Source organism: Ammospiza nelsoni, chromosome 8 (genome assembly GCF_027579445.1).
Source record: "Ammospiza nelsoni isolate bAmmNel1 chromosome 8, bAmmNel1.pri, whole genome shotgun sequence".
Classification (NCBI taxonomy): Eukaryota; Metazoa; Chordata; class Aves; order Passeriformes; family Passerellidae; genus Ammospiza; species Ammospiza nelsoni.
This window is the reverse complement of record NC_080640.1, coordinates 2,881,731-2,905,221: the sequence shown is the minus strand read 5'-3', so window position 1 is coordinate 2,905,221 and position 23,491 is coordinate 2,881,731. Positions and strand designations below refer to the sequence as shown.

The following is a 23,491-nucleotide window of genomic DNA, read 5'->3' as shown; positions in this document are numbered from 1 at the left end:
ACAATTTTACAGAAATACATTTCTTTTGACCTTTGGATTGCCCACGTTTTGGGGATGCCCTTAGGGCACACCAGAGCTGGAAAACGAAACCAAGATACAATTAGAGAATAGAAACATAGAATTGTGTGGGTTGAAAGGGACCTTTAAATGTCATCCAGTGGCAGGGACACCTTCCACTACCCCTGTCCAGCCTGGCCATGGCCACTTCCAAGTTCTTTCTCCTCTCTCACAAGATTTCCCTCCAGGACCAGCCCTTGGAGTGATTCCAGCTCAGTGAGGGGCAGGATGCTGACCACCCTCATGTAGCCTCATTCCTCTTCATAGACAAAAGCAAGGCACAGCTTCCCAAGAATATTTCTGAGATTCACATTCTCTGAACCTCAGAACAAAAACCTCAATTCTTATCTCACTTACTACTCCGGTATTATTCTCAAGTAAAATACGTTGTAAGAAATTATTTGCCTAAAAAATTTAGTAATTAAATTATAATATAAATATTTCAATTCACTAACCAATTAAATCCATATATATATATAAATATATATATATAAAAACTATCCAGTAACAATCACAAAAAAGTAAAGCTGATTGCTTACTCAATTTAAATATACAAATTCAATTTAAATATAATGTAATATAGTATAATATAATAAAGTAATTAATTAGCCTTCTGATATCAATGGAGTCCTCCTCATCATTTCTCCCTTTGAATCCCATACCCTCATTCCAGCCCGTGCCCCAAACCAGTGCTTTCCTTCTGGAAGCCAGTTGCAAAATCAAGGTTTTGTGCACCACAAAGCTCCTTGTTCCTGCAGGACTACCCATCAAAGAGCACGAAATTATTACAACTGGCAGCTCCTTACAGATGTGGAGACTGCATTCTTTTCTGGTGTGTTTTAGTCTACAAGCCAAAAACAATTCTGGGAATGTCCAGGGGTAGGGAGATTACAGCAAATCAGGAGCAAATTAAGCAGGCAGGCATCTGCTGAAGGGAAAGTGGGGAGAGTGGAATGTAGATATTTTCACTTAGGCCGGATTAAGTTCATTTTTTGATGAATTCCTATTAACTTTCCGAGCATCCCCGTGTGCAGGAGTCCCCCGGGAGCCTGCAGAATGTCACTCCTGCTGCTGTAGCAGCTCCTGTCACTGGAGGGCACAATGCTGCTGCTGTAGCAGCCTCAACAGCCTCAGCTCAGCGATTTTTGGATAGATAACGTATTTTTCCTTTGAAAAAAAAAAAAAAAAACCTGATCCCCTCAAATTATCTGAATGCTGAGGTCTTCCTTTTGTAGATCTCTGACTGCTAAATTGTGCAAGGAATAAAGATGGAAAATCCCCTGAAATAACGAGTTGAAAAAAGCCCAGAGTTTTTATTTCCTGCACGGTGCTCCAGACAGTGTAACTATTCATTAACTTTAAAGCACACAGTTTAAAATCCTGTTTTTCTTTTGGTCTCGGCATTACATCCTGCAGTTCCTTTAGCCCCAAACCAAATCCCTGGCTCTGATCCTGCCGTTAATATGAGGAAAATCAGGCTTCCATCCATTTAGGCTGTTATGCTTATTCAGCACTTCCCTGAGGAAAAACCTGACCCAGGTAAAGCTCCTTCTCATGGGAATGCCTTAAACCCAAGGGAAATCCTTTTCCTTTGTGTCTGGGCTCCTCTGGCAGAGCTCTCTGGGCTCTTGAGTGTCCAGATGGTGTGAGACACTGAACTATGGAGCAAATCACCAAAGAATTAAAAGGAAAAAAATATCCTAAATGTTAAAAGCTCACAGGATAGAAATAACAAAGCGGTGAAATCCCTGACAGTACCTGTATTATGCAACCCCTGTGTTGCATACTGGGGTAATTCAGCCCTCCACAAGATGGGGGAGACCTGAAGGAAGAGACCACAAAGGCAAATGCACAAAGAGATTCTTCCAGAAAGAGCCCTCTGTGTGGTTTCTCCTTCCTGCCACAGCCTGTGAGACACAGATTTGAGCCACCCAGGGCCAGGAAATACGTTTCACAATGCTCATGGTCTCCTCAGTGCTTTTGAAATCCTATTGTGACCCATGCCTTGGAACAGTTGGACACAACTACTGGAGAAGCTTTTTGGAAAGCAATTTCATTAGCACACAATATTGGCCTGCCTCTGCCTGCAAAGTCAATGGTAAGGCTCACAGTGATTTTAATGAGAGAAGAAGTAGGTCAGTACTGGAAAATCTCATGCACAGCCTTTATATTCTGTCACTGATTCCTTGTGATCCCCAGAGAAAGAGGAATAATTCTGAATCTCCACAAGCAAAGCAGAGAAGTTTTGCTGCCCAGGCTGGGATTTTGATCCCTTTTGTAGAAAAGTCTTTAAGAGAATAAATCTCAGCTGTGACACTTGCTAATATATGGCAAACACTTTGTTGCTGTCCCACTGTTTCAAACCAACTCACTGAAACCAGTTTCCTTTAAAAAAAACCAAACCCAAAAGAGCCCAGTGTTGATGGAGTTTAGATTAAGATATCTTAGTCACTATGACAAGTCACACACAGATGTAAGCGCTGCTGGAGGACACACAAGTGTCAAGAATTCCCTGTCTGTCCCTATAAGGATCAACCCTTAACTCCCAGCCCAAATCAGGGGGGACACAGCCTGTCCTGCCCAGACTCAGAGGTTTCTCAGCTCCATTTACAGTTGGAGTTTGTTTTTGCCTAGAAAGTGTGCCTGGATCCCACACCCTTCCCAGCGCATTTATTCACCTCCTGTCATTTCCTCTGCAGGCAGAGGGGGGATTCACAGCTGATGGTCCAGGCTGGTTGTTCCTTGGGTTTCCTTCCAAGCCTTTTCCCATATCTGGGAGCCCAGCAGTGTCACCCAAACAAACTCAAACACTGGTAAATCTAAACTGGAGAAAGAACTGGTAAATATCACCTGGAGAAAGAACTGGTAAATCTAAACTGGAGGAAGAACTGGTAAATCTAAACTGGGACAAAACAGGTAAATGTAACCTGGAGAAAGAATTGGTAAATCTAAACTGGAGAAAGAACTGGTAAATATCACCTGGAGAAACAGCTGGTTAAATCTAAACTGGGGGAAAAGCAGGTAAACATCACCTGGAGAAAGAATTGGTAAATCTAAACTGGAAAAAGAACAGGGAGATATAAACTGGGGAAAGGAACAGGTAAATATAAACTGGGGAAAGAACTGGTAAATAGAAACTGGAGAAAGAACTGGGAGATAGAAATTGAGGACAGAGCAGGGAGATATAAACTGGGGGAAAAGCAGGTAAATATAACCTGGGAGGAAGAACTGGTAAATATAAACTGGGGAAAGAAACATGTAAATATAAACTGGGGAAGAAACAAGTAAATATAAACGGGGGAAATAACTGGTAGATATAAACTGAAGGAAGAGCAGGTAAATATAAACTGGGGAAAGAAACAGGTAAATTTAAAATGGAGGAAAAGGAGGTAAGTATGAACTGGAGAAAGAAACAGGTAAATATAAAATGGAGGAAAAGCAGGTAGACATAAACTGGGTAAAGAAACAGGTAAATAGAAACTGGACAAAAAGCAGATGAATATAAACTGGAGAAAGAGCAGGTAAATATAAACTGGAGAGAGAAACAGGTAGCTATAAACTGGAGAAAGAGCAGGTAAATATAAACTGGAGAGAGAAACAGGTAGATATAAACTGGAAAAAGAGCAAGTAGATAAAAACTGCATGTCTGTCCTTCAAGGTCACATAATTCCCTTCCAGAACTGCATTTCCAAAGCATCAGCTTCCCAACAGTGAGGAACAGCACAACAGAACATGTGAAATTGGATAAACATGGCTAATTCCCAAGGGAATCATAATTGTGACAGTGAAAGATGATGGTTTGCTAGGTCAAATACTTTCTTCAAAGAAACATGCTTGAAAATTATATTGAAAGCTTGACTTGGACAGATTGCAGGGACCTGATCCAACACTATGGTCAAAGATATTTTTTCTCTGAAGAAATCAGTCACTGCACTACACAGGGCTTGCATGGACACAAAAATAAATTAATGTTTATTCTGTTTTATCTTCCTGTGTTGACATCATTAACTAAACCATAGTGGAATGTCAATCAGGTGTACGTGTTTGCTTGTAATACATGAGGTTTTAAAAGGTAATCTGAAAAATTGAGATCAAGCCAAGTTAAAAACCCAAAATATTAATATTGAAAGTATTTTTAAAGCACCATCTATAGATTATTTGCACCTGAGAAGGGAATATTTTCTATCCAGCAGGTAAGACACTTATTAAAAATGGACTGTAACTTTGTTTTAATGGAGCTTTATCTTTTTATGCTTAGAGATCATTTAAATAGGTCACAAAAGCTCACCCAGTACTCTAGGTCCCTGATCTTTGTATTTTCATCCTCAAATGGCCTAATTATGGTGTTGCTTGATAAAATTTCCTGACATTAATAGTTTGCAAAGGAGTAGGAGGAATCACCTGGTAGTAAATGTTCACTCCTCTGTGATTCTGAAGTTATGGAATTCCCAGAACCTCATAATAATCCCAAAACATTCAGAACACAAGCCTGGGAGGCACAGAACTCTGCTGGGCCACAGGAGGACAAGCAGGAGAGATAAAGGAACTGCCACTGTCCCAGACCCCTCCATCAGCAGCTGATCTCACAGCTGGGAACAGCTGGCTGGCCAAAAATCTGGAGATATCTGTACTCACTCACCCACCTCTGTTTTACAGAGGAAATCCTCTGCTTCTATCAGGATAAAAAGGTATTTTGTAAATAAATAAAAAGGATTTTACTGAAACAACATTTCTACACATGAGCAACCTGGACCCTTGGCAGAGGGGTGGGATGAGATGAGCTTCAAGGTCTCCTCTAACTCAAACCATTCTGTGATTCCATGACCATATAGATAAAATATTAATCATAAATTTAAGCACCAGATAAATTCCAGTTGGATATCATTATCCACGGCCATCCAGATGTTCTGGAAATGATTCATTAGAGATACATTCTGTAACTATAGAGATAAGCAGTGAAACTGGAGGTCTGGAACACATTTTGCTGACCAGATCAGGATGTAAAATCTTCAGATATGACCAGGTCAGTGGCCACAGACACTTGGGGAAGATAATCTGATATCCTGGCAAGCTGATGCAAACATTAAAACACAGAAGAAGTAAGAGGATGGAATTTATTTTTTAAAAAAATGGTACTGGCAGCTGCATGATGTCAGCTGTATTTTTGATAATAAAGCACTTTCTGGTGAGCACAAACCCCCACAATTTGTAGCAATTAATCCAAACCCCAAGCTAAATCAGTATTGGTAGCCAAGGGTGATAACATGAGCATATTTCTCCAGCAGAACATCATCCATCTCTGTTTTTCTGGCCTACAACATCCCTGCTCACATTCTTCCCTGGCATCTGAATTTGTATCTGACCTACATCCCACTCCACCCTCAGAGCACATGAGCTTCTCTGGACACCATGAACTGTCAGGGTTTGGCCACACTGAGCTTCCACATTGGATAAAGGAGGATTTTTTATTGCCTGCACTGAATTCTCACCTCAAAAGTGCCCTTTTGGAGAAAATATTTAAAGACATCCAGCAGCAAAGTGTGTGAAAAGAGGGTTCTACCCTTCCCTGGGCCTGCTAAAATCCTGCTGAACCACTGATTACTGGAGACTCCTCAGGGAAAAAAAAAAAAAGTTCCTTGTAAAAGATAAAGAAAACTGAAATTTCATATTAATATCAACAGACTTTGATCTAGCAATATATCTACAAAATGTTATTCCAGTATCACCCTCTAAATCTCTGTCTCCAAAATGATGTGGATTGTCAGAACTTCATACATAAATTTATAAGGGACCATCTTTAATTTCATGCAAATGACAGTCCTAAATGGCCCTAGTAAAATCCTCATTGTCTTCTGCTCTCATAAATTTCAAACTTCTTTCAGTTTATCATGAACTCAGGAGATGAATCACATTCCAACTGTGCTCATCACACCCTGCAGTGGCCTTGGCCTTGCACCACATTCCTGTGCTGAAATATGAAGTTCCAACCAAAAAAAAAGTTGATATTCAGCAAAAGTTTTAGTTATGAAAATAAAATTCTCTATAGAGTTGGGAAATTAAATGTTTTAGCGTGGTCTAAATGGATCTCTTATTTGTGTGCTTGGGGACATGGGTTATTGGTGGCCTTAATGGTTGGACTTGATGATCTTGGAGGACTTTCCAACCTTAATAATTCCATACTCAGTTCAAAATTATGATTATTTTGGAGTACCATACCCTGCACTTTGAATAATTGTTAGCTTGAGGGTTTTGTCCAGAAATCCCATTTTTGTTATGCCAGTCTCTACAATCCTTCACCAAAAAAAATTACCATGTTTTCCTGCAAAGTATTTTCTCAAACAAAAAAAAAAAAAATTCTACTGCCTTTATGCAGAAATGTGTCTGCAGAACAGAAGAGCAAGAAACCAAAGGATTCCCCAGCTCCACTCCTGCCATCCTACAGATTTTCTGACCATGTAGAGATAATAAATGTGGCTGAGTGGATCCTGTGGTGGGGACTCACTGGAACCCAAACATGGCCATAATTTGGAAGATTCCTAAGTAACAGCTGAGCCTTAATGAGTCCATTTCCATGCCAGTTACCTCTCAGGATTAAAAATGGACCTTTCATGTCACCCAGGACAAGGTTTTGGGTACTGCAATGCACCCAGGGCTGTGACCTGCTGTAAGAGCTGGCTCACAGTCATGAAAAGCTCAACCCAATTAGCACTTGGTTCATTTACTCCATTTAGGGGAAGCAATTCTCCATCTCAGCCTCCTGCAGAGCTTGGGTGGCTTTGGGGACAAGAATCACACCTGCCAAGGACCCCACAGCTCTTACTCTACATCATTACAGAAATCCTGCTGAGGACTTCTAGGGCTGGGAGGGTCAGAAGTGGAGGTGCTGCTGCTGCTCAAGGCACTCAGCTGATTCACAAACCCCACAGCCTCAAACCTTTCCATAAAAACATCCCAGGGGTGGCCTGGGAAGTCACCAGTATGAAACTGAGCTGGAATTGCTGCAGGGATGGTTCACACATGAACACAAGGACTGAATTCCCCAAGGCCATGACAGTCAGAGGTGCACAATAAAATGGAGGGGATGCACAATAAAATACTGTGTAAAATACAACCCAGGAGTTCTGACTGTGCCCAAAAATAAATTATTTATTTTCAAGAGGAGGCAGCAAACCAGTGGCAGAAATGGACAGGGCAGGGACACCTCATGGAACAGAACAAAACCAAAACAGACCAAATTCACCACTGAGACCATGAAAAGGCCAAACAAACCATGACTAAGGAACCACAGGAAATGACCACAAGGGTGGACACACTCCTCTTTCCCATTTATCCACAGACAGATTAAAAAATGAGACATTTCTTAACCACTGCTCAATGACTTTATCTAGACTAAGGATGTTGTGGTCCTTCTGCATTAGGATTGCACTGTTCAAAATATACTTGTGAGTGCAAATCTAAGATTCAGTCTTTAAAGTAATTCTTTTAGGTTGATGACAGTTGTATCACATGAAGTCTCTGTGTCCTAGCAACAACATAACTCTTGCTAAACTCAGGCAATTGGAAAATCAGTCAAATTCAGACACAATTAAGATTAAATGTCATAACTGGCAATGTATGAAAAATACCAGGCCTTCCAAATTGAACTTTTTTTTTATTCTCCTCTCCATATCTTTCGCAATGATTCATGCAATGACATGAGTAATACATGGAAATATATGAGAATTGACTTTCACTAAAATATCTGAATATAGGACATTTGTTCTTCTCTAAGCATGCCTGGGTGCAGTTCCCATTCCCCTCTGAACCAAACACACACAGCTGATAAAAAGCACAACGGTATCCAAGCTCCAAAGTGAGCTAATTTTAAACTTACATCGCATCCTACACCTCTTTCTAAGACTCACATTTCCTGTTTTTCCCTGACCAAATTTCAACCCAACACCATTGTCCATTTGCCACTAAAAGAGGGTAGATTTTAATTAGAGATGAGCAATAAATTCCTCCCTGTGAGGGTGGGGAGGCCCTGGCACATGTTGCCCAGAGCAGCTGTGGCTGCCCCTGGATCCTTGGAAATGTCTTTCCCTTTAGGGAATTCTGTCAGGAATGAAGCACACCAGTGGCTTTGTTTAATTCTCTTTTATGCTGTATTTTCCAGTAGTTTTCCCTTTACCACAAACTTTGAAAGCAAAGACTCTCTCCTGTGATCAGTTTGGTCTCTCCCATTTCTACCTGTTGTCTTCCTCCCTGCTTACTCTTCTTCCAAAACAACTTTTTATTTAGAGAACAGAAAAAACTGACATGGAGAAGCCACAGGAATTGCTCATCACTGACATTAACACAACTTTGCAAATTAAGATGCCCTTAAATGAGGAATGTATTCCCATGACCCAACCCAAGCCTCCTGTACCATTTTTAGTCAGGAATGATCATATCATATCAGTTTCCTGACTTCATTTCCTGAAGGGAAAGACAGCTTCCCAACCTCCTCTACCAATCCCAGGTGGGCACTCAACCTCCTACCAGGTGTGCAGCTGCCAGGGTTAAAGGAATGCTGCTTTAGCCCTATCAATCCCTGACGTTCATCTTCTGCTCAGACTGAGATATTATCTTAATTTTTCCTTATCTCTGCATTCCAATAATCCCTCCCTGATAAATTCTGATCTCAGAATCCCTCCAGGAGTGAAAACCAGAGCAGGTTTCAGCATCCAGCTGGGTGCATAAATGATCTCCTGACTTCCAGGGCTCACCACAATCACTCAGCTCTCATTTGCAGCAGCTCCTGTGCAACCCCGCTGGCCAAGGCAGGTTTTCCATAGATGATTTCAATGTGTGTGTGTGTCTTAAGTCAGCATCTTGTCTCTGCCATCACATCCAGGTGTCCCTTGGACACCTCTCTGGCCAGCCCCTTCCAATGTCAAGCCACATTTTCAAGGAAGAAATTCCTCCTGATGTCCAACCTGAGCCTGCCCTGGCCCAGCCTGAGGCCTTTTCCTCTCATCCTGTCCCTGCTCCCTGGGAGCAGAGCCCGACCACTACCTCTAATAAAAGGATTCTGCAGAAACCAACAAAAGAGGAATTTTTTTTCCTTAACAATTGTCTTAACAATAGTTCAGAATAAACATAGGAAGACCTAGAAAATACACCTCAGCTCATATGCAAATTCCAGCACTGGAAAAAGCCCTGGAGATGTGGTTTGCAGACACTACATGATCTTCCATGCTCCCTCTGCTCTTGGATAAATTTTCACCCTGCTTGAACTGTGTAAAAAATATGCATAAAGAAGCAAAGGGGAACACTGGAGATGAGAAAAGCAGCCATGCTATGATTAAATATGAATGGTAATGCCAGAGCTTTGATGGAAGGAAAGCAGAAAAACCACTGCAATTAAGCCCAGGAACACAAGACAAGGCATCCTCCTCTGCAGATTTCTGATATTGTGAGGAGAGTTTCCAAGGAGAAAGCTAATATCACTGTAATCCTTGCTTTTCCCAGTAATATATATATGTTTTTTCAGAACAGGATTCACTTCTGAAGCTGTACCAACAAGTAAATTATTCATAAGAGAACAGATAAAAGACAACATTTCAGAGAGTAAAAAATTTAGACTCCCCCATCTCTGGCAGTGTGATCATACTTGTACTAACTGGGCAGACTGGGAATCAAAATGAAGCTCAATTAAGTGGTACAAACTATGCATATAAAATGCATCAAGATGATAAAAACGACAGCTCTCCTGTACCTATGCCTCATGTTTCATGTTGAACCAGTTCAAAGAGAACTAAGCAAAGATGCCATTAATCAGTGCTCTAACGTTGTGCTACTTATCAATATGTGAGTGCAACACCTCAATAAAACAGGATGCTTAAAGGGCTGCTAAATGTATCAATATTCAATTACACAATGTTAATAAAGCCATTAAAAAACAATTAACAAGGGTTTACTCAGGAAGTATCTCTGCCTGACATTAGGTGGCTCTTTAAACATTTTCTAAAGAAATACAGTAAAAAGCTATGAAAATATTTATGCAATGCTTGCATTAGTTCTGTTTAACTGGCACAGCAGCAATCATATCAGCAGTTTTAAATGCCCTGCTTCTCAGCACCACGATTATCCACTAGTTATGAGAGAGAAATAAATTCCCAGTCTGAGAATTTTATTGCTTTTCATTATAAAGAAAAGATCTCCAAATCCTTCATTAAAGCTCAGAGTCTCACTAAAACTGGATGCTTCCAACTCTCTGTTGAGGAACCAATATGAGTTATGCACCAAAACCTCTGAATAACAGGGAGAGATAATAATTACATCTTCTTTTTCTTCCATGCTGGTGCCAGCCCAGTGACCCAGGGGCAGCATGAGAGAGCCCCAAGGTGTTGGGGGCCAGCACTGCAGCAAATACCTATTTTTTTTTTATAAGTAATGAATTAATAATTCATTAGGAGTGTGCTGCAGCAGGAGATTGCCATCAAGCTCCTGCCTGCCCAGGTAGCCCAGAGGAAAAGTTGGGGTTTTGCCCCAAATCTTTGAGCTCAGGCCTCCAAGGCAAAGGCCTCCTGGAGATGTCTGAAAGGAAAGGCAGATTATTTCACTCCAAGAGATTGTGCTGCTGCAGCACTTCTGGGCTCGTGGCTCCTCCTCGATTCCCCAGTAACAAAAAGCCTCCCAGGACTTGTTAAATTAGCCAATGTAATGAAGTCCAATTCTGTGTTATTTGCACAGGGACTGGAAAAGATTTCGTGTTTCCATGTACATAAACAAAACCTGGCTCAGCACACCAGGGAATTAAGAGGTTTATAAAATATAAAAGACATTCACATTAATCTGTTAAACAATTCATTCTCTACCCTGCCTTTTCCTACTAAGTGAATTCATTACTTATAAAAAATATATATATATATTTGCTGCTGGCTCTTTTTTGCTGCTGGTGACTCAGTGCTGGCCCCCAACACCTTGGGGCTCTCTGGGGGGACCCTGATGCTGCCCCTGGGGCTGGTGGCACCAGCTCTGGAAGGAAAAGAAGGTGCAAGTGTTGTCTCTCCCTGTTGATACTCAGAGGTTTTGGTGCATAACCATGCCAGCTGTGCTGCAGCAAGAAGGATTGCACCATTGATCTGAATTAAATTATTAGGGGGTGTGGGAATGAAGCAGATGAATTCACATCAAGGAAAATCCAAAATAAAGCAGTTCCTCTGATGCAGCCCAGACAATGCTGAGTATTTTTCTTCCAGGAATTGCTAAGCTCAGGGAAAATGCTGGATTCTTGCAGGACATTTGGGCAAATTCATCAACACAAACCCATCTTTACACTGAGGCACCCACAACTCTTCCCAAGGACATGCTACAGTTTTGATGGATACTCCTCTAAATTAGTATAAAAATCCATACTCTTCTTTGGAAAATAAAAGCATTTTCTATTTAACAAGATCAAACAGGTGCCACCAAGTAAAAATATCTTAACAAGAACTGGCTTTGTTTTCCTTTTAAAAAGGTCTCTATATCAAATCACCAGGCCTCTGAGCTCAAGGGAAGTCAAATGCATGCCCTGCATTTATCCATTATCCACAATATCCACAGAATCCTTTGGAAAGACATTAATTTGCCACAATTTGCATCCACAAAACAAAGTGAGGAAGATTTTAATGATGATTAAAATCATCAGCTCCTCTATGAACAAAAACTGTATTAATCCAACCCAAAAGCAAGTGAAAACAGCAGCTATTTGCTCCTGACTGCTTTGTTTTCAGAAGACACTAATAACTACCCAGTTCTCTAATAAAACAATTAAATCTTTCTAGCAGATTCCCTCCTCTCCTCCCCAAATATTTTTGGTTTAGAAGCGTTTCTGTTGCAATCACTTCTACCTCAACACTATCACCCAGATGAAAAATGTGATATTATTTATTTGTGTTTGGGTTTTTTTTTTGCTGCTTACATAGGGGAAAGGGATGAAAAATTCAATTTTTCATTACTTGTGTAGCAAGAATCCCTGCTTCTTCCTAGGTTAGATTTTTATTTGTCCAATGAAAAGCTATTAAAGGGGTCTGTGGAACTTGTTAACTGGTCTGTGGAACTTGTGGAACTGTTGTAGCTTCCAACAATCCAGTCTTCAACTAGATGAGTTTTAAATTTAGTCAAATTATACTACACCTAACAGGCACTTTATGGGAGATTTGCCCATTTTTCAGCCAAATTCAAGGTGTCTGACCACTCTTATTTTCATATTGATGGTAGAGTCATGTTTCATGCAGCGAGTGTAAGGGTGTCCCATTCAAAGGCCAGACACATCCAGCACAGGAAACATTGCCCAGAGACAAATGTGGCCCCTGGATTTCTGAGTCACCCCAACACATTTATTAAGCACTGAGTTGTGCTTTTACAACTGGTCTCCATCAGGGATATTTCATCTGTTCCCAGAGCGTCATCCCTCCTAATGACTCATAATGCAGCCTCATTCCATTGAGCTTGATTTCACTGCCTCATCAGCCTCTTGTTCTCCAGGGGCAAAGCTGCTCTTTTCAGCAAGTTCAGCCCACAGAGAAGTGGCCATTAACTGCAGCTCCTCATTATGTAAGAATCAGCTAATCAAGAGTGACCAAGACAGAGCTGATGTTGTGATTGAGGAGAGGGAGACATCTGCTTGGAATTATCCAGCCCGCTGTTTCAAAACTGATAAGGCATTTACTGCCTTGGTGTTCAATTAGAGCAGGAATAAATGGGTTTGGGTTGGGGGGTGGGATGTGCAGTCTGCTTCACCAGTGGCTTGGGAGGGGGAGAGGGATGGAGGGCACAAAGTGCAAGCAAGGCCCAGTGCTGAGGAGAAAAGGCAGAAGCTGTCTGCAAACCACGTCAGCACGAGGCACAGCTGACAGGTTCTAAGCTGCATTTGAGGGGCTGTGTGTTTTATAAAGAAAAACTGTCATTTCCATGGTTTTCAGGATAAGATGAAAAAATATTTCTATTTCCATTCCCTAATTCCCATCCAGTTGTGTATTTTTTTTCTTTATCTAATATCCAGAGTAAAACTAACATTCAAATTCATTTCTGATGTGAATGGGAAGCCATTCCCCTGAAGTCAGAGTGGGCTGTATGTAAGTATTCCTGATTAATTTGGTGATGGAGCTTGCTTTTTTATTCCTAAATGTCACATGCAGCTTTTCTGAAGCCAAAAGTTTACGTGCTTTATTATCAGAGCACAGGAGATACATCTTCTTATTCTTTCCTTTTACAAGGAAAAAACTGTAATAAAACATGACCTTTTAATACATAATCTGTAACAGAATATGGCAGATAAAATATGTACCATGAGGAAGACTGCATTGAAACTGAGGCCTGACTGGGGCTGAAACTGAACATAACCCTTGTTTTCCTTAGGGAAAGGAAGAGCATCAGATAGGAAGGGGACACTGAGCTTTTCCTGGACTGAGCAACACCAAGAGCCTGCAAATATGTGGGGAGATGAACAGGCAAGCTCTGGGAGCACTGGGAAGCACAAATTGCCAGGAATAGTCCCATTCTGTGGGACCATTCCAGTGTTCTCAAATTCCCTTATTCCTACAAAAGGCACCCTTCCACACACAGCCAGGCACTTTTCACAGCTACTTCAAATGAATGAGGAGCAGGTAGAAAGATAAAAGCAGAGGAATAAATTGGACCCCTTTCTTGAAGGAATCTGTCTGGATTACTGAGGCCAGACATCAAAGAAGGGGGAAAAATAGCACCCTCTTGCCAAGCTTATGTTTCCATATATGTATTTCCTCCTCACTCTTCATATAGACTCTGCTTTTTGCATCAGCCCTCTTGGCTGATATCGCAACACTTTGCTGCTTTTCTTCTTCAAAATGTGAACAAATTCATCCTCGAGGCTCTCAAAATGTGAACAAATTCATCCCTGAGGCTCTGCTGGGAGGAAATGAGACAAATAAATGTGGGGATCCCTCCTTCCCCGTGGGGCTGTGGGAGGTGGGTTGCCTGGGACAGGGCACAAGCACCTCCTGGACCCGCACACTTTGCAGGCAGGGATGGGTTTGGATTCCTCCAGCAGCACCTCCTGCCATCCTTGGAGCCCTGAGAAACTGCTCTGTCACTTGGAAAGGAACCGACATTTTCTGGAAAGAGTCTCAAATTCAGTGTCCAGCAAAGCGTCTGCTTCTCCTCTGAATTCAGCCCCATACACAGAAAAATCTTGTCCTCAAATACCTTTCACCTGCTTTTTTCTCTCTTTCTTCCCTAATTTTTTTTAATTCTATCTTTTCCTTGCCCTTTTTCATTTTTGAAGAGGCAGGGGTAGGTGCAGAGAGGCAGCTGTAGCAGCAGCAGCTCTGCAGACATGCCTGCAGCCTGAGTCACACACGAGAAATGGAAAAGGAGCTCTTACATCAGGGATGTTGAATCGGATCCTGCCCAGAGAAACATCCAGGAATCACACTCTGCTGTGGACACACATTCACTCCCTTCCCCTGCTTTCCCTCCTCTTTCCATGGATTTTGTCGCAGAGGAGAACCCCGAGGTTTTTAGAGAGGGGTCTGTGCACTTTGGCCACCTTCCCTGCAGCCCTGGCAGGGAAGAAATGCTTGAAATGCTGAAGGCTGCCCTGCTGTGCCTATGGAAATTCATACACACCTGGAAATCCCTCATAAGGGAGCTTGGAAACGGGGGAAAAAAGAGAAAATAAAGAAGAAAAAATGAAAGAAGGAAGAAAGAAAAATAATATAACAGAGAGACAGGTTAGATGAACATTCAGGTGGGAGCTCCTACACTCAGTTCCTGACTGAGATCTTTAAAGGAAAGTGAGGTATGAAATCCTATGAGAACAGCATGACCAGTGTCTCCTTAGCCCCTTAAAAAAATCCCTACACTCAGTTTGTGATACAAATTACTTCTTCTAACCCTGCAGGGATGTAGACTTAGAAGAACCTTATCCCAGGACCTCAAAACACAAATCATGTGGGGCAGATGTGAGGGGAAGGCTTTTATCTAAACTCCATGACCACAGCATGGCAAAGCTGCCAAACCTGAGGATTTAAGCATGACTGCGACTATACTATCAGGGGTTTGCTTTTGGTTGGTTTGTTGGTTTTTTTAAAAAACTTGTGGCAAAGCAGAAAAAAAATTGAGGACATGAATCTCAAGTATTAGAATGAAAGACATGATAAAAAGAATCTTAAATCTTACATCTTGCTTTGTGAATTTTTTTTCTGCTGTGATATCTCTTCCCAGTTTGTTCTGACATGGACACACATTGCCAGGTCTTCCTCCTCCTGCTCCTCTTATCTCCCTTCTGCTACATCCAACCTCCAGCTAAAATCCCAGGGGGCAAATTCAGGGGAGGGAAAATTCCATTAATCATAAAATTATGGAATGGTTTGGGTTGGAAGGGATCTTAAAGATCACCTCATTCCTCCCCTTGCCATGGCAGGGACACCTTCCACCATCCCAGGGTGCTCCAAGCCCCAATGTCCAACGTGGCCTTGGGCGCTGCCAGGGATCCAGGGCCTGCCATCCTCAACTGTGATGTTAAAACTTATTTAAGCCCTCCCTGTGGTTCTGAAGCCAGAAAACAATACCTATAAATGCTTTTAGAAGTCAGGAGAACCCTCCTGGGTCTGGCCTGGTCTCTGTGCAGGTGTTGTGAGAAGGAGCTCAAACACCCCAGGTCTGCCAGGGCACTGAGGCTGCAGAGCAGAGCTCAGCATTTATCCCTCACTGCTCACTCTTGTCAGGAACAAATTTAAAAATAAAAAAAAAAAAACCAAACCAAAAACCAACAACCCAACAAGTAGAAGGATTCTGAAACCTGCCCAAGGAGCAGATAGAAAAGCCACGTGAGGAGGCCTCGGGAGGTTTGTGAGGCAAGGCTGGCTCCAGCCGGCCGCTCCCATCCCCTCCCTGCCAGCCTGCACAGGAGCTGGGACACCAGCGCTCCTTGCCACGTGGGCTGCACTATCAGCAGCACATCACCAGCTTTCCAGAAGGTTTTTATCTCCTGTCTCCCCCCCTGTTATGAAATTTCTCTCCTGGACGATTGCACGTTGCCCGTGCTCGCTGTCACGGCGCTGGGGCTGAGGGAGGGAACAACATTCCTGCTCCTTCCCCACAGCCAGCTCTCCTCCCCACCTCTCTGCTGAGCCACAGCAAAGGGAAGTGCTCAAAACCTCACATTCTGCACACCAAAGGGAGGTTAAAACACAGCTCAGAAAACACTGGAGTCTACTGCTGCAATGTATTCTGAGAGTGCCACCTAAAGCAGGCTGATTCTATATTCAATTTATTAACAATTGCCTATTACTGTTATATCTTTAATTAGAAGGGACAGCTCAGGATTGTTCTGACAGAGTGAAAAAGTAAAAATCCTTGGGTTCCCTTGGCTCAAAGCTTCCAGCTGATGACACTCTAGAAACTCAGGAAAACACTTGTGCAGAGAAACCAGCACCTGTCCCACCCACCAGACTGATCCTGTTTGCTGTGTGAACGATGTCTGTAGTTCTGCAGAACACACACAACTGTGTGTGTGAAACTTCCCACAGCTCAGTTTTCCCAGAGAAAAGGGTTGGATCCCTCAGTCCTTCCTTCATGTCCAGGCCGCAGGGTGAGGACAGGGCAGCACTGACTCCCCTGACCCCAAGTGTGCCCCCAAAAGCAGGGTATGGGATTTGAGTAGGACACAGCCCTCTCTTCTCTCCAGGGAATTTGGCACAGCCCCATTATGCTTCTGTTTTGTAGGCACTGGAAGAGAAGATTGACCTTGACAGACTTTATGACAGCCACAAAAATGTCTCAGAATTTGTATTTCTGAGTCTTTTTATCCTCATGTTATATCAGCATATAAATATCTTCTTTCACTGTTCCTTTCTTTTGGGGTATTCATGTGAGGAGTGGAACTCCTTATGGAGAACTCATGTTTGTGGGGGCTGGAACTAGGTGATCTTTAAGGTCCCTTTCAACCCAAGATTTCTATGATTCTAAGATAAAAAACAGACCAAGAAAGCAGCAGTTTTTCTCTTGATAGTGCTGAACTCTTTCACTCCAAAATGACATAGCCAGAGGTAGCCCTGACCACACAACCTCAACTGACATTGCTAAAAAACATAGAAAAAACCTTTGTGTTTCTTAATGCCCATGCTAAATATTTCATTTTTAAACCATAAACCTCTGGGAAATACCTGTACCTTAGAGCCACAGACTGATCCCAATTTACTGTGGCTCTGGCAGCTGAATTGCCATATTTTGGTGTGGTTTAGACCACCTGGCTGCCATGGTGCCATTGCAGAAGGAGAAAAACTGGTCCATCGAGGAAAGTGAAACTTTTTACTTCAGTTCTGGTGAAATCCCAACTGTCAGCTGAGGCTGAAATGCTGCAGTTCAGCTGCCAGCTCCAGCACTTGCAGATAAACCAGGCTGAGGTCACAGGTTTTTGGCTAAGACACAGCACAGAATTATAATAGCAAGTATATTCTGACAGGTCCCAGCTCTCTGTTTGGGGTTGGTTTGTTTAGATGTGTTTCTCTCTCTGTATTTCCAGCCATTGATTCTATAGAAGCATGTCAGTTCATTAACAAATCCTGTCAGCTCTTTCCTTTGGCACTGGGAATGGGTTGTTTCCCTGCTAAATTAATCCAGCTCCAATGTCACTTGCACACCAATCAGTGCTCACATTCAGGGAGGTCGGGCACAAAAGAGGAGACAATGACTTCTTTTCTTTTAACCAAAAAGAGAAAACAAAACATTGCTGAACTCTGAGGCCTCACTGGAGCTGGTCATGGCAGCACTGTGCATGAAGATGGTTACTGCCTGATTTCCAGCCCAGGGAATTCTGCTGGAACCTTCTCAATCCCAGGGAAAATCTTTCAGAGTGACCTCCAACACATCCCAACCCATCCTGGGTGCTGGGCCTCCATGAAGATGTGGAAAATGTGCAAGGGGGACAATCAGAGATGACCTAAACCTCTGGAGTTCTCTGGGACGTTAAGGGTTTTGTAGGATAAGAGGGAGGCTTATACCGTGGCCTGAGTTGGATTTTGTCTCCTGATAAAATGGAAGAATTTTTACAGAGGGAATAAAAGGCAGCAATGTAACCTCATATATTGCCTTTTTTATATTGCTTTGTTAAGGCTGAGCTATAAACCTGACAAAAAGGAGCATAAAATGATGGGGAAATGAAGAGTGAACCCAGCTCCTCTAAAACATTCCAGCTTTTTCTTTCCATTGCCGTGTTCCAATGGATACTGCCAGTGGCCCAGCAGCCACAAGCACACTGATGTCACCCTCACTGCTCCCTCTGCAAAGCTGGACAATGAAATCCTGGCAGAAGGAAACTGTTCAGGACACACCTGGGGTGTTCTTGACGTCCTCAGGGACAAAGCTATTCTCCCTTCATACTCACCCTCATATGCCCTCAGCTTATCTCAGCATTTCATCCTTCTGTGACATCCCCAGCCTCAGGTACCCACAGGAGTCAGCACTGGGAAAGTTCCCCAGCATCTGTTCACAGTTACATTGCTCTGACATTCATAATTATGACCTTTGTCAGCAGATCATGTAAGCATGAAATTAGCTTTGAAAATCAGTAACTCCTCTGCCTTCACCTGGGTCACTCACATGTTTGAAGTTAAAAGAACACTGAGGAGCTTTGCTGCGTACAGACCTAGCCCTGACAGAGTGCAAAACGTTTCCAGTCCCAGACAAACAGTCAGTAGCCACAGACTGTTCCACTCTCCAGCTCAGATTTAATCTTACAGGGGCTCTGTTTCACTGACACAGCCGTGAACTGCTTCCCTCTAAGACCCACATGCTGCAATCAACTTCCAAGGGATTTCTGAGTGCATACATTACTGTCCCTTGCACACCAGCAGAGCATCAGTATTACACATGTAATGCACCCCAGCCCGGCCAGCTGCTCCAAAAAGTGGTTTATTTTGCAGCTGATGGATGCTTTGCTGATTCTGGAAATCTCTCCATATGACAAGTGTTTCTAAAACATTTAAGGCACTATAGAGCTGAAGGTTCTCAAGAGTGCAATCATCTTTTGCAGCTAAATCATGGTAAGGAATGTACTTGCAACGTGAGCTCGCTCGCAGGTTTTCTGCCTGTGACAAATTGAATCCAGCACAAAATAATTTTGGGGTTGCAATTACAAATGGGCAGTGCCTGGAAATTAATCACCAAAGTATTTAATGAATATCCACAGAAGTAATCTCAACAGCTGCAAGCCATCGAGATTTTGCCATCGAGATTTCAAACCCTAGGCTGCCAAGTCAGGTACCAGTAACTCTTCCAGAAGTCACTTAGAACATCTTCCCCAGTACATATGAACACATTTGGATGGGTCTAAATAGCAGAAACACCAAACTGACATTCAGTATTTCCACAGATAACAGATGGTTTTACACGTTGCTCCCCACTTGGGGTTGTCTAATGCATCTGAATCGTGTTTTGAAACTTAACTCAAGGTTTGGAAAATCTCTAAGGTTTTCAATAAATGGAGTTTAATGTCAAGACTACTCAAAGCAGCTGTTCCTCCCAATCATGGAAAATCACATCCAGGTTTTTTTTTTTCATGGCCCAATGCAGAAATTATGTAATTTAGGGGTTCCATGCACCTCCACCCCCACCATTCTCCAATGCTTACATGAAACCACAGAAAGATAACAGCACACATCTCAGAGCTTCGTGTGCTGCCACTTTCTACTCCAGACAAGGTGTCTGTGTTTCTCTCTCCATTCCTACCTGCAGCAGGTGAGTAATGGCTCAATGCCTGCACCTGACCTCCATGTTCCACAGCAATATCAGAAAGAGGGAGCAGGGGCTCATCTGCATCCTTGGAGATTCCCAGGACACAGGGATGGGAATGCTGCTCCCTTCCCCAGGTTTTTGATGAGCTTTTCCCACCTCTGGAGTCCAGAACCCACAGGGCCAGCCTGGCCTGCTGCCATCAGAGGTTTGCTCTGCAGAAATGCAGGCTCTCATTTCTCTCCCGGGCATTATTTCCCACTCCATGCCCCTGCAGAGTCCCTGGAAGCAGCAGGATGCTCCTGCCCCATCACCTCCCGTGCCAGTGACAACACCAGCACTACAAACAGAAGAAACACAACCACAACTTCCACAGACAAGCAAAAAGAGCTTGGCACTGTTTTCCCTGGGAAGCACAGCCCAGTCCTGCAGAGCAGTGCCTGGTGTGATTTACAGAAACAAAAACTGACCTACACATGCACACGCTGAGAAAACTTCTGCATGGACTTGCAACACCCAGACCATAATCTCTTAGGAAAATCAAAGTCAGAAAAGAGCAAAATGATTTTGCAAGATCCTGACTAACTTTTTCCCTGTGGTTTGGGATCTGTGAACTGCCTCGTGTGCTACAAATGCCAAACCCAGGCAAGGCTGATTGTTCCATTCCCCAACACTGCCCCCAAGTTCCTGCTGGGATGAGGAACCTCATGTTGTCAACACCACACACAGCTCTTCCAGAATGCAAACCTTCAGCTGGACACTCCACCAAACTAAAAAACAATTCCAGTTTACCCCAACTGAAAAATAATCATTGATAAATGTATTTCTTCAGGAGCAGATCTCAACATCTCCAAATCCATGCAGTCACACAGACGCCTATGGAGGTAATTTATTGCATTTTTCTGTCCTGCTTCTAAAAGAGGTGGAGATTGCATCCTACAGTCTCCTAAATCTGACTTTATTACAGGTAAAAGAGAGTTTGGTATGTTCAGCAAAGCCTGTATTAGCAGTTTTATGGTTTTTTATGTTTTTATGTTCTTTTAATCGCTGACATGGAATGTAAATAGTTTCCTCAATTGCTGCATACTTCCCATTCCTGCAGGAAGGCACACCCTTCGACAAAGATTAAGAGAATATAAAGTGAAATCCCTGTTTACTAAAGGAATTAAATTCTCCTCTACTTACTAGAACACAGCAACCTGTGCATGGGGGATCCACACACCCTTCAAGGACAGGTTTCCAACAGCTAAGGGGCATTAAAAATAACATAAAGGAAGCTCAAGATCTGGGCTCAGTGTTGAATAATAAAGTGAACTGGAATTCATCACAGCTGGGTAACGTTGGGGTTCATCCAAATGACTGGGAATAAAAAGCATCTTGCACTGTTTTACTCCAGAGGACTAAAGAGGTGCCCCATGGTTTTCCATTGATGTTGTCCATCCCCAGCCTCCCCTGGACATTTGCTTTCACAAGCACATTCCTTCCTCCTAACACATCCAACTGCATCGCTCACATCCACGCTCTCTCTATTAAACGGAAAAAAAATACCTTTGTGGCTTTGATTCCCCAGCAGGGGAACCTGCAGAACTCACAGATCCTTGGGGACTGTTATAAAAGGTTTTCCCTGGGTTGAGAATGATCTTTGGTTTGCCTTTGACAAACAGCACACAGTTGTCCTGATCTGGATTCCCACCATATATCCTTGAGATTCTCTCAGGGGAAAACAGAACTTGTCTACTTGCAGGGTAGACAACGATTTGATGAATTTTTCCATTTGTCATGGACTTCCAGAGCAGTGATTTCATTTTTGTATGGTTTTGGTTTTTACCAACTCTGCCCATGGGATCACATCTACAGCAGTCCCTGATCCCTCTCTGAAATCTCATGGACATGAGCAGGATTTGCCAAGAGCACATGGAAAAAGGTGCACACAAACACAGGCTCAAGATGCTCAAGCCCAGCATTGGTCCTGGGCTGCAGGAACAGCACAACCATCCCATCATCAGCCCCTTGCCAGCAAACCCAGAGAGCTCCATTTAACATTCCAGCAGCGCTTAATTCCCAATTATTGACTCTTCACCCCTGATGGACCATAGAGAAGATCATGGCTGCAGACAGCATTAGGAGGCATGAGTCCTCCCCAAAAAATTCCAGAGACTGTAGGATATTCCAGATTACTATAAATAAAAGGCCTTACCACAGGAAAGGAGGACAAATCCAAAAGAAATACACAGGAAAACCCTGAGAGACAACATGTCCATTTTCATCCCCACATAAATGCACACAACTATAGAGATTCTTGCTCTATCAGCAATGCACAAATACCATAATCCAAACTGGAACAAAACTCTCTTGTTAGGGGACTCTTTATAGGGGACCAGTAGCAAAACTGGCCCCAGGTTAATTTTAAACCATCAATTTTAAAATTACAACCTTCCTCCAAGAGTACAAAGTGACCATGCAGCAGGGTACTTACTCATTCCTCTCCAGATTGATGACCAGATGTTTATTTTCAGCTTGAATTACAAACTGCAGCAGTGCTGGGTGGTTCTGAAAAAGGAAAACAGAATTGGCTGAGTCCAAACCCAGAGCCCATCATCCTGCACCCTGCTCTGCCAGGGAAATGGACACATCATGGAATCAAAGGAAGGTTTGGGTTGGAAGGGCTCTTAAGAACCATTTAGTTCCCATGGGCAGGGACACCTTCCATTGTCCCTCAGCACCCTCACAGGGAACAATTCCTTCCCAATATCCAAGATGTATTTCAAATTTTTAAGATGTATTTTGAATTTTTAAGATGTATTTCAAGCTTTTCATAAGGCATAATTAAGTTTCATCTTAAAAGAAAGAAGAAGTGGTGTTGTAGAATTAAGGGCATAGAATATCCTGAGTTGAAAGGGACACATAAGGATTGTCAAGTGCAAAAAATGTGAAATATCAATAAAAATATGTTCAACAGTATTATCAAGTATCTGTGACAACAGATAAAGTATTTATGCATATACAAGTATTTAAGAGAACTATCTAAACAAGACACCAGCAACAGAGCTCACAGAAATCCCAGTTGCACTCCAGCATGGACCAGGACATCTGGATTGCATTTTCAAGCACCATCATGACTGCGTGCAATCTTCACACTGCCTTTCCCCTGGTTATAAAACCCCAGTTCTTTTTCATCTCAAGCATCCAAAGGTAAACCAAATAAATTTTGGGTGAGCTGTGAGAGGGGGTCTGGAGCAATGAAGGCCTAAAGACTTGCAGGAAGGGGCAATGCACCTACACAGGCTCTGGAAACTGCACTCCCAAGGAGAAAGCACAGTTTGCAATATGCTGGCTACTCTTGATTCAAAAGACTCAGCTCAAATATATTTTAAAACTGTTTACATTTAACTTACATTTCATTAAACAAACTCACTGGATTGCGCGACAGCATTTCCTTGTTTGAAATTCCAACAGTAGCTCCATAAATCAGCTGTTCCTCCATACACTCAAGATGCTTTTCTGGAGATTTGTGTCAGCCAATTGCAGCTAGAATCATTTTAGGATTCTAGTGTTTAATTGATTTATTGAGAAATGTGTCTGAATTTGTGATTGCTGCAGCAGAGCCCCAGTGGAGCCTCTGTGACAGACAGAGCATCCCCGTCCATGGAATGCAGTGATTTTCAAATTGTTTGAAAAATTAGAGATGTTTGTTAAAAAGCAAAATTATTGG

General features: G+C 42.6%; 1 protein-coding gene across 1 annotated transcript in view; it reads right to left on the bottom strand.

Annotated features, from left to right (window-relative positions):
- Positions 1–23,491, bottom strand: part of ADAM12 (ADAM metallopeptidase domain 12) — a 169,091-nt gene that overhangs the window by 115,725 nt on the left and 29,875 nt on the right. Inside the window, exon 3 of the mRNA XM_059477053.1 lies at positions 22,256–22,329. Coding sequence (XP_059333036.1) covers positions 22,256–22,329 — 74 coding nt within the window. The remainder of the gene's footprint in view (positions 1–22,255; positions 22,330–23,491) is intronic.